The sequence below is a fragment of the Osmerus mordax genome, chromosome 2, assembly GCF_038355195.1.
Source record: "Osmerus mordax isolate fOsmMor3 chromosome 2, fOsmMor3.pri, whole genome shotgun sequence".
In the NCBI taxonomy this organism is placed as follows: Eukaryota; Metazoa; Chordata; class Actinopteri; order Osmeriformes; family Osmeridae; genus Osmerus; species Osmerus mordax.
Window position 1 is genome coordinate 1666010 of NC_090051.1, and position 11836 is coordinate 1677845.

The 11836-nt window shown below is 46.7% G+C and overlaps 2 protein-coding genes across 2 annotated transcripts; both read right to left on the reverse strand.

The window, feature by feature from the left end:
- On the reverse strand, nt 1-6890 carry abcb11a (ATP-binding cassette, sub-family B (MDR/TAP), member 11a). Its single transcript, XM_067253177.1, has 18 exons — nt 6739-6890; nt 6513-6623; nt 6307-6432; nt 5965-6168; nt 5685-5855; nt 4904-5105; nt 4744-4825; nt 4510-4630; nt 4234-4395; nt 4016-4120; nt 3543-3704; nt 3143-3346; nt 2766-3007; nt 2451-2607; nt 2025-2222; nt 1693-1899; nt 1175-1321; nt 1-885 (listed from the first exon to the last, which is right to left on the reverse strand). The coding sequence occupies exons 1-18, from the start codon at nt 6832-6834 to the stop codon at nt 685-687; spliced, it is 2898 nt and encodes a 965-aa protein (XP_067109278.1). The 5' UTR covers nt 6835-6890; the 3' UTR covers nt 1-684.
- LOC136959027 (bile salt export pump) lies at nt 6856-8721 on the reverse strand. Its single transcript, XM_067253227.1, has 7 exons — nt 8678-8721; nt 8276-8517; nt 8074-8158; nt 7812-7945; nt 7530-7701; nt 7251-7375; nt 6856-7131 (listed from the first exon to the last, which is right to left on the reverse strand). Exons 2-7 carry the CDS (start codon nt 8482-8484, stop codon nt 6930-6932), a joined length of 927 nt encoding a protein of 308 aa, XP_067109328.1. The 5' UTR covers nt 8485-8517; nt 8678-8721; the 3' UTR covers nt 6856-6929.
- Nucleotides 8722-11836: the final 3115 nt, after the last annotated feature.

Consider the following 11836-nt stretch of genomic DNA (forward strand, 5'->3'; position numbering starts at 1 on the left):
GACGTTTGAATGAGCTTTAATAAAATACAAATCCTGTACATACAGGCTGAACGACTCAGATCCAGGATCACATCTTGGCACTTTGTGAAGTGCTGTTTGGAGAACAAAGGGGCGTTTAGAAACATGTGATTAATGATAAACTCAGAGGCCAGGCCTCACAGGTGTCTTGGAAATAAGAAACAAATCGACCCGTCATCGGTGATTTCTTCAGCGTCGCAGGTTAATGATCTATTCCTGTCTTTAATGATTCAGTCTGGTGTCATCGGGGAGACGAGTGAGACTGAGTACTGGCATGTTGAACAGGGAGGAATCCAGAACAGCCTATCACTGGAGCATCTTATCAGTCACTCGGGGTGTCTCAACAGTGCGTGCTATCAACAGCTCACTATCACTGGTCCACAAGGACAACAGGCTCAGGTTCACAACAGCCACACTGGGAGAGGTCATGTCAAGAGGCTCATTGATATTTATAAACAAAACAGATATTCCACATATAAAAATGACTATCAAAGCAAGGTGCCAAAACATTTACGAAATCAAAAATGTACACTTCAAGAGAACATTTCTTTGTAAATGAATAAATAGGAAAAACAAATGTAATTGAAACCTACGGATCACACAATTAAATACGTCCAGTTGTCAAGTACAGCGTCAGTTTGTCGCCTGGCAGAGGGGAGGAGGTGTTTAGCTGATGGGCGCTCCTGTCGTGACTAGTTTGTAGTAGGCAGCCTTCTTGGCCATGAGCTCCTCATGAGTGCCCTTCTCTATGACGACGCCCTGGGACATGACGGCGATGATGTCGGCCGTCTGGATGGTGGACAGCCTGTGGGCGATGACGATGCAGGTGCGTCCACGCCGTGCCTCGTCCAGAGCCGCCTGCACCGTCTGCTCACCGGGAGGACGGCGTTAGAAACAAACGCCACAAAAGGGCGGGAAACCCTTCATATCAGGTCAGTCTTCCAAAAAAAGAGGATGCGCATACAAATTTTCTCTACTTCCTGCTTCCTACAGAAAGAGCCACGAGAGATTTCGATCGACTGACGTCAGTCACCATAACCTAGCTTAGAGAGAGAGAGAGAGAGAGAGAGAGAGAGAGAGAGAGAGAGAGAGAGAGAGAGAGAGAGAGAGAGAGAGAGAGAGAGAGAGAGAGAGAGAGAGATCTGAGTTTTGGTACCTTTTCACTCTCTGTGTCCAGAGCAGAGGTGGCCTCATCCAGGAGCAGGATCTTGGGGTTCCTGACGATGGCCCTCGCTATGGCGATACGCTGCTTCTGCCCCCGGGAGAGCTGTGAGCCCTGAGCCCCCACCTGAGTCTCGTATCTCTGCCCCAGCAAACACGCAGCAGCAGGGAGAGGGTTGGAGGCATGAACACATCAACGACTGTCTCATACTATACTGGTGGTATTAAGAACACCAGAAAGGACATAGAAGCACATAGTTCTAACAGTATTTTAGTCGCCAGAATCGAGGAATTGTATTTACTGGTCACAATGCAACTGTGTTTTTACTAAACGCAATGCAAAGTAACCACATCTCAGCTACCAGGCACGATGAAAAAAATGAGACTTCAGTGCAACAAGAAATATCAATTACTGAACTGCAGTGCAACAATAACATCTCAATAACATTAGTTCATACTACAGTGCTACATAGGTCATAGGTCGGTACATAGGTCTACGAGCCATCTACTTACGTCTGGAAGGGTCATAACAAAGTCATGGAGGTATGCTTTCCTGGCAGCCTCGACAATCTCCTCCATCCCCACAGCGCGCAGGTTGTCTCCATACTGGATGTTCTCAGCGATGCTGCAGTCGAACAGCACGGGCTCCTGGGAGACGATCCCGATCTGAGCCCTCAGGAAGGGCACGCTGACGCTGACGGAGGGACGCCCATCGATCAGCTGAGAGCACACGTCCACAAACACAGACGGTCGCAAAGCTGCTCGCATAGAATGTCCCGAATATCAGGATGTGGTTTGATGAGTGTGTCCTGGTAAGAGAGGAAGGTGTGCGTGGCTCTACCCACCACCTGGCCCTCGTCGGGGTCGTAGAAGCGTTCCAGCAGCTGGACGCTGGTGCTCTTCCCACAACCGCTGCTGCCCACGAACGCCAGGGTCTGCCCGGGCTTCACCGACACCGCCAGGCCCCTCAGCACCTGCACGTCTGGCCGGTTCGGGTACGTGAACCTGCAGTGGACAAACTCAATCTCCCCTCTGAAATCATCCTGGAGGATAGAGATCATGGGTTCACCACAGGTCAAAGTGGGATCGGTCTTTGTATTTGACATTTTGTTGTCGTTGCACTGTTACTTGTGAAAACTAGGCCATAGTGTACTTCTAGTCTTATTCACTATTTGTGCGTATGCTTTAGGGTTAGCAACATACATCAGTTACATTTATAAATGTAAAACCTTTTTCGAACAGATGGAAATACAAACTCATTCGTCCCTCACCCACTGTTTTCCGTCTGTGTGGCTCATGTTGATCCTGGGGACCCGGTCCAACAGTCTGAACAACTGTGCCGCTGCCGTCTTGGCTTTGGCGTAGTCTGGGGTGAAGGACGAGGCCTTCCCCAGAGCAGTCCCACTGATCACAACAGCCGAGATCACCCTGCATACACAACACTGACATTAACATCTTCACAAAGCTGGAGAAGGTCCTGTCCCAAAATGTAAAGATGTTTCTGTTTTCTAATAAAGAACGAAGTGATAACTGGGATATCGGTGTGGAGTAAAAACGACGCTTGTGGCGTTCTCGTGAACACGGACCTGAACACCACCATGTAGTTCAGTCCTTCGGAGCTGACGAGATAACCTCCGTATCTGAATGAGGCGGCGTAGGCCATGAAGATAACGCACTGAGCAAAGCCAAAACAGATGCCGTAGATGTTGGCCTTCTTCTTGGCAGACCTGTACGGAGCCTCCAGCTGCTGCTCGTATACATCCACAAAGGCGCTCTCCATGGCCAGACCAGCGATGGTTCTGATGTTGGCCAGAGCCTCACTGGACACCTGGGGTGAGAGAGAGAGCAGATAGTTCAGCTGCTGAGGCAGTCAGTCTGGCTCCGACACATCCCTCTAAGATGCTATGCAGCAGAACAGAAGGTGAGCTGGCTGGAAGGTGAAGAGGCGTCCGGCCTAGATTACCTGCCCTGCGTCTTCCATTGCCTTCTTATCCTCATTTGCAAAGCCTGTCAACATCTTGGCTTGGAAGACCCCCGATAGTCCAATCAGTGGCAGGAAACACATGACGACCAAGCTGAGCTTCCAGCTGAAGTAGAAGGCGATGATGAACGAGGCTCCGATGTTAGTTAAGGAGTTCACAATCATGCCAATCTGAGATCCAGTTGCCTGTGAAAATACAAACAAATGAAATAATAATAAAACAGAACGCTGTCTTTTCCAACTCAGATCAAAAACCAAGAACATTTTATCAAAACAACACATCTGATTATCCTGTCTATTTCTTTCATACATGTTCTCCTTGAGACATCCATAAAAGGACAAGAGGAGGAGGATAAGTGCACCCATTGTTCCCGACACTCACCCCCTGGACCATGGAGGCGTCTGTGGCCAGTCTGGTGGTCAGGGCTCCAGGACTGTTCCTGGGGTCATCGAACCAGCCCACCTCCTGTCTCAGGATGGCCTGGAAGCCCACCTTCCTCAGCCGGCGCGTCAGAAGCTCTCCAGACTTCCCGAAGGCATAGCCCTGCAGCAGAACCTCAGAGCCATCTGGATTCCATTCAAAGCTGTCTGGTCCTGATGGGTGCTATTCCATTCTATTCTATTCTGTTCCATTCTATTCTATTCTACTGTATTTAATTCCATTCTATTCTATTTTGTAATATTCTATTCTGTTCCATTCTATTCTATTCTATTGTGTTCCATTCCATTCTATTCTATTTATGTTCTGTTTTACTCCATTCTGCTCAGTTTTATTGTATTCTACTGTTGCCAAGCGCTGAGCATGCAGAATGAACTGCGACAGTGTTGATTCTGCTGACGCATGGCGGAGCAAACCTGTAGGAACTGTGAGAAGAAGCTGGTCACGGCCACGCCGCAGAACAGAACACAGATCCCATCGATCTGCCGCCTCTGTTCGTTCAGGTCTTGGATGGCAAACGTCTGAGGAAACAAGACGTTTACGGATCAGGGCCTGAACCGATCCTGCCTGAGCACAACCCTGTTCCCGTTCTGCACAGCAGGGGAGAGGGGAACGCCCCCCGGGTGAAGCTCACCCCCAGGATCTGGCTGAAGAGGATGGCGTAGATGGGGTTGACGGAGCCGTTGATAGCCGCCCCTAGGGAGCCCAGCAGCATGTAGGGCCACTCGGGCTGGTTGTACTTCAGGATACGAGCCACGGGGGCCGGCTCGACGCGCTCCACCTCAGCCTCGGGTTCCTGGGAGAGGATCGAAGGACGCAGCTTTACAATCAGAAAGCGATATATCGAGGTCAACTTTGTGGACAATGTATTGATGTAGTGTGTTCAGCCATTTTGAAGAGGCTTCAGTACCTGTGAGTGTGCCGTCTCCGGGTCTATTGTGGCACTAAATTGGCTGGATTTCATTTTCATTATAGCGTCAGGGATAAATTCATTTGACAACTGTGTTTGTGAACGTAGCCGAAGAGATCTCCTGGAGCAACAACAAAGTATTCAAGCTTGACGTGCTTTTCTTTCACAAGAACTACGTCCTCATTTACTGGGAATCCGAAGCATTGTTTTTACTATGAAGACTGTTAGATTTACCTTAAGCCAGATTCATAGCTTCCTCGGCTGAAAGATCGAACTTTCTCAGTGACCTGTTCCTCAATGGCTTGACTGTCAGGACCTGTGAAACAAGGTTCTGTCATCTGCCCAAGACTCATCTCTCTTCAAAGAGTTTGCATGCTTTGAATGTCGTGCCTACCACTGACTGCTGTCACATGAGCCGTGTCATTCCCTTGGTTCTGCAGGGTGACCAGGGTAAAGTAAACGCCCTTCTTCTCCAGTAGCTCGCGGTGTGTTCCCCTCTCCAGAGCCCTGCCGTGCTCAAAGCCAACGATGACGTTGGCGTTTCGGATCGTCGACAGGCGATGGGTGATGGTTATGGTTGTCCTTCCACAACGAGCCTGAGAAGAAGAAGAGAGATTGAAGGCAGCTCATGGAGAAACACCACAGCGCCCTGGGCAGCTCATGGAGAAACACCACAGCGCCCTGGGCAGCTCATGGAGAAACACCACAGCGCCCTGGGCAGCTCATGGAGAAACACCACAGCGCCCTGGGCAGCTCATGGAGAAACACCACAGCGCCCTGGGCAGCTCATGGAGAAACACCACAGCGCCCTGGGCAGCTCATGGAGAAACACCACAGCGCCCAGGGCAGCTCATGGAGAAACACCACAGCACCCTGGGCAGCTCATGGAGAAACACCACAGCGCCCTGGGTAGCTCATGGAGAAACACCACAGCGCCCTGGGCAGCTCATGGAGAAACACCACAGCGCCCTGGGCAGCTCATGGAGAAACACCACAGCGCCCAGGGCAGCTCATGGAGAAACACCACAGCACCCTGGGCAGCTCATGGAGAAACACCACAGCGCCCAGGGAAGCTCGTGGAGAAACACCACAGCGCCCAGGGAAGCTCATGGAGAAACACCACAGCGCCCAGGTCAGCTCATGGTGCTGGTGTCTGGTTTGAAGAGAAGACAGACCTTGTCCAGAGCTTGCTGGACCACGGCCTCACTCTCGTTGTCCAGGGCAGAGGTGGCCATGTCCAGGAGCAGGATCCTGGGGTTCCGGATCAGGGCTCTGGCGATGGCGATCCTCTGCTTCTGCCCTCCGCTCATCTGCCCTCCGCCCTCTCCAACCAGCGTGTTAAACCTCTACACGGAATATGGTGCCACATGTGTTAGCAGAATCACTGAGCTGTATGGGCCATCGGGTTTAACATTATAATAGTCTAGTTGAATAGAACCTGTTCTTGAACGGTACCTGGGGAAGTTCCATAATGAAGTTATAGGCGTTGGCCTCCTTCGTTGCCTGGATGATGTCATCCATGGTTACGCCAGGCCTGCCGAAGCGGATGTTCTCCGCTATGGTTGTAGAGAACAGCACTGGCTCCTGCTCCACTACGCCGATGAGGGAGCGAAGCCACTGGATGTTCAAGCTGCGGACATCATGGCCGTCCAGGGTCACCTGAGAGAGAGAGAGGGAGCGAGAGAGGGAGAGAATGATTGTGTCTTAATCCAGTATCTACTGAGGCACTGCAGACTGGCCTCATTATGTTAACAGCTCAATTAAAACACAGAGGGGTGTGGGATGGTGGTGCCGTACCATTCCTTCCTTGGGGTTGTAGAACCTTTGTATGAGTTGGATGGTGGTGCTCTTCCCAGATCCACTGGGGCCCACGAAGGCAGTCGTTTCCCCTGCTTCAATCTCCATGCTCAGGTCGTCTAGAATCTGAGCACGCACACCGCTGGTTATACAGAGGCACCTCAGAGGAACGCGAGGAATACTGAAAGGTTGTGGGGCGGGAGTACCTTGACATCTGGCCGAGAAGGGTAATTGAATGTGACATTGTGGAATTCAATATCTCCTTTTACTTTGTCGAGTTTGTGACCCTCTTCTGAGAAACAATCGATTTCTGGCTCCTGAACAAGAGGTTCAATCATTCACATGTCCATCATCATCATCATCATTTCATCCAATCGTTGATTGTGGTATCAAATCCTTGATTGTGGAATCAGGCTTGACATTCGGCCTCACTCTGTCTATAGTTTCGAAGATGGACTTGGCTGCAGCACGACCGGACGCAAAGGCCTCCAGACAGGGCGAAGCCTGACCCAGGTTCATGGCTGCCATAAGGACGCCAAAGAACACCTGGAAACAGAGACATCAGACCCTTCCCTCCCTCTCCTCTCCTCTCAGCTCTTACAGACCAGAGGATGCAGGGGATGTTACAGGGATGTGAGTTTCCCCCATACCTGAATAAGGCTCCCTGGAGACAACTCCTTGGTCTCTATCACCAGCTTGGATCCGTACCAGAAGGCCAGGGCGTAGCAGAGGAAGATGATGCACCACAGGTAGCCCTGGAACAACCCGATGATGGTGCCCTTCTTCACTCCCCAGTTCTGGGCCTCCACAAGGTTCCTGTCATACCTGGAGAAAAAGGGGGGGAATGCATCGGGGTTACCCTGGCGTTGTCTGTGTCCTTCAGCAGCGGGGAGAAGGAGGGCGTGGGGCTGTTCCTCTCCTCATAATGAGAGCACGAGAGGTACCTTTCAGCCTCCTTCTCCTCGCCTCCGAAGGCTGCCACTGTTCTGATGGAGGACAGCACCTCGTCGGCCACAGCCCCAGCCTTGGCATACGCCTCCAGCTCCCGGCCAGTCAGCCTGGCCACTGCCTGCACATAGGAGGAGAGGGAAGGGCGAACACATCATACACAATAGATACTGTGAAAAAACAATGTTCCTCTGAGTATCACAAGTCTCTTGTGTCTAATGGCATAAAACATGGGAGAGAGGCTTACAAATGCAAGTTTTAGAAAGTGGTCTCACCATGGCCATGAGTCCGGCGGCCAGGCCTATGAGAGGACTCACTGCGATCACCACCAGGGTGAGTTTCCAGCCCCCGATGAAGCCCACCATGAACCCGAAGAAGAAGGTGGAGATCCGCTCGATGAAGATAGACACCTGGTCAGCAATGGCATTGTTGATCTTGTTGATGTCACTGAGGAAAAAAAATAGTTAAAGTATTAAAAAAGATTACAGTTCATGTAAATTGTGCGTGTTATGTATACATTATACATAGAGTAATCGATTCATGATTAAGGAACTTGCTCTGATATCCTGGTGTTCAGCTCTCCCACAGAATTACAGTCAAACCAGCCTATTTCCATTCTCATAATCTTTCGAAAGTAAGTCTTCCTGATTCGCTGGATCTGTCGTGCTGCCGCTGTCACCCAGAGGGCGATCTGAGGAGCAGGGATGAAGTCATGCCAGAGTCATCTCGCTAGCAGCAGAACAGGTTCTCAAGTAGAAATATTCAAGAAGTAGGATTACTGCTATGTGAAGCATGGTTGGTTCATGTTCAACCACTTACTTGAAAATAACTGACAATGAGCACTCCAACCCCTATACCGACGTAATAATATGCAAACATGGTCATCTGTGCCTCAATATCCACCCTGTGAAGATCATGGATTTAGTGAATGTTATAATTATGGTGAAGCACCTTTGAACTTTGACAACGTGTAATTCATTCAGGAGTCTTGACGAGATGCTACGACCTGAACCCAACTCACCCACATAAGACAGTGCCGTTGTCTGACGTCACAAACTGTGAGCCATTCGTCCAGGCGATGGTGTTGTTGATGCACGTCTTATTAGGGTTCGACAGCTCCTGGACCTCCAGCTCGTAGGCCACGAACGTGTTGGTCATCATCCCATAGACGAGCAGCATGAGGGGGGAGGCAGCTCCGTGGACCAGGGCACACAGGCCCCCCACCACCATCACCACCGTGTCCTGGCAGGTTGCAAACCTAAACTGAGGGGGAGAGAAATCGAAACGGATTGGTTGTCTTCTGAGCCTTAACAGATGTGGTTTCTTTTAAACTTCCTTCTATTAATTAAAAGAGAACGAGAACGGTAATCAGTCATTTCGATCAGTAAACTGGATGGGAAATGTAGCGGCTGGAGGTTATTACCAGCTGAAAGTATCCGATATCTAATCCATTCTCTTTTTTGCTCTCCTCTCTGCAATAGAATAAAATTATAAAATAACTATGGCTTTTGAAACCAAAAATGAATTGTAGAATTGTAATATCCCTAATAGCAGCATGATAATATGTGCTGGATTTCAGCAAAGCAATTCTGGCAAATTCAGTAATTGACTCACCCCTTTTCCATATCTGTTCAAATGAAACAGAAATGGAATACATGTAACTTAACAGAGATAACTTTTTCATCCTGCACTGAAGATAAGGCATTGGTATGCAGATGGCAGGAAACTCACTTCTCTCCTTCTTCGACATCATCTTCGTGTCCTCTGGCAGAGAAAGTGTTTTTTTAAGTGTGACAGGCTCCTTCATTGTGAAGGTCAGACAGGCCGTCAGCCCCCTGTTAGACACGGAACGGGATTCACTATTACTACTTTCTCACTGGGAGCCAACTTTGTGTTTGAAACTTTGAAAGGTGTGCTTTTGTCCTTTTCATTAATCGTACTTCACATGTACTTTGATTAACTGATTGTTGATTGTTTTACTGTTTAAAAATGCTAATAAAAGGAAAGGTTATTGGTTGTCCATGTTCATTTTGTTTACCAATATGAGTTGATTTAAGAAAACACTGAGCTAAATATAACTCTAACTCTAAGTATTCATTTCTAACTGACATTCACACAGGTTAACCTTTCCAACTAACATGTCTAGCTGGTCTAGCTACTCTAGTCTATTTTATTGACAGTAGCTGGCTAACCTTACACATACAGCATTGTTCTTTGTTTAAACTAACTTCTTATTGGGACAGTGAGGAAAAAAAGTTAGTTGCGAACCCTGGCTAGTATACAGGTGATGGTTATGTACGTAAAAAGTTAAAGTAATACAATGTTAACTACTTTATTCTCTGCCATGACCAAACATCTAATATATATCTATTATCTATTAGAAACGACAATTTAATTTAAAATCTCTGGAACTCAACTGCCGAGACACGTCAGTCATGCTCACGCGCAAAACTACTTGGAATTGAACTATTGGACCACAAGAGTTTATTAGCGGACAGATTCAACCTTGAACAATATATTCTTCCTCACTGTATTACATAATATGGATACATTTGCTTATTTAGTACTGACATCCATGCAAAATCAATTCCGGATTTTCAATCCAAACATGTAAATACCTCAGTAATTTAGGAAATGTGAGCAATTAAAGTCACACAGTTAAACACGTACTAATCACCTCAAAATCACCTTGTTTTAACTCTATTAGTTACAATAACATTGTTGCAAACTGTGTGGCCTATAAATTACAATTAATAGACGATACTATTATTGTAAATATACAGTTAAACATATGCATACATATGCATACATGCAAGTTACAGGATTCTGGTGTCTTTTGTTTTACCATTAAGAGGAGATCAAGTCAGATGATCTCATATTTAATTTAATCTTGAAATAAAGATTAACTGTCGCCTACTTTACCTGCTTTGTCCCTTTGTCAGCGTCTCTGACGTTCTCTGATCAACAACAGTCCTACACCTCACGCCTCTCCTCAGGCCAGTCCTGTCTTCTCTGATCCCCTACAACAACAGTCCTACACCTCACGCCTCTCCTCAGGTCAGTCCTGTCTTCAGTGTATGCCTCTTCTGTTATCTTTGTTCCTTATTTGACTGATAACAGGTTTCTCAGTATTATGAGAGCCTTTGTGAGGCAAAGGTACATTCATTGAACCAATAGGTTAATAAATATTTAGGCTGTTGGACATGAGATTTGATTTCTCATCTGATTAATGAGAGTTTTACCATACACTTTCAAGCGTCCTTGACTCCCTGGAGATATGGCAGTTATCTAGATTCAATAACATCACAAATACGTATTTAAATGACATGTCAATAAATCCAGTAAGGTAACATTCATATTTAATTATTTTAAATTATTGTTGAATAACATTATTAATATTATTATTATTATATTAAATTACTCTATAAAATAACAGAAGATGGAAAAGCCATTAATAGGTGTGCATTACAAGGATATTATTATCAGGATATTGTAAAATGGGTTTAATGACCTCAAGGGCATCTTTCAGAAATGCTTATTCACGCGATGGCTCCACTCACTAAGATTACAGCCATTAATGGGAGAGACAGATCTCTGATGTGTCATTGATTGTAAGAGTGTAATGACCTGCTGGTCATTTGAACACAATGGAGTGGTCTCTACAATGGGCTTGAACATGAAGACTTTGGTCCCAGATTAAGCCATGGGATTCTGTTCCCAGCTCCCAGACCGAGGTTTTGACTGTCAGGTGCTTGGGTGAGGTCATAGGTCAAAGGGGAATGATTTTCATTTTTTTAATCAACATATTTGGTAATCAACATTTTAAAGATGGTTTAAATGTTATGATGCATGTAGGGTTGAGCTCAGTCACACCTGACAGCACATCAAGGTGATTAAAGCTTCAAGTAATGATTGATTGAAACCAATTCTGATAATTATGTGCAATATCCGATAATGTGATGAGTTTGAGTTCAACAACAGTTAGATCAAACCTTATGTTTAACATGACCCATGGTCTTGTCCAGGAGAGAAATATGCCTATCTATGACTTATGTTGGTTGTATGATTGATAAAATGTAATTATGCTGTTTGCTAAAGCTTGCTTATGCCTGCATGGCCAAAAGTTAGTTCCCCGTAAAATGCGATTAGGAATTGTCTGTGACACAAGGTCGTAGGTCAGGAGTTGACAATGTTACCAAAGTGTATATGCCATGCAACTGAAAATAGTAGCAGTGTCAAGGCCATTTCTAGAAGCCTTGTCTAAAGACAAAACAAACGCTATCTAGCACCATGCGTATGCTCTCTGTGCTTGCGAAGGCTGTGTTGATGTGTCACCCCCCTCCCACATTGTGATACTATTTAACTGCCCTTCATTCCTGTATTCTTTGTCCATTCATCTGAGTTGACCAGCTTTCCTTATACAACAGACCTACTTTAAATTAATTAGACCGTGGATAGGCCTACCAAGACGAATATGGAAACTCTAAATTATTTTTTAGTTAACTGATATGTGCAGGCTGCAATTACGACAACAAAACCACACTAGTTTACATATAAAGTACGATGTAGGCTACCTATTGAA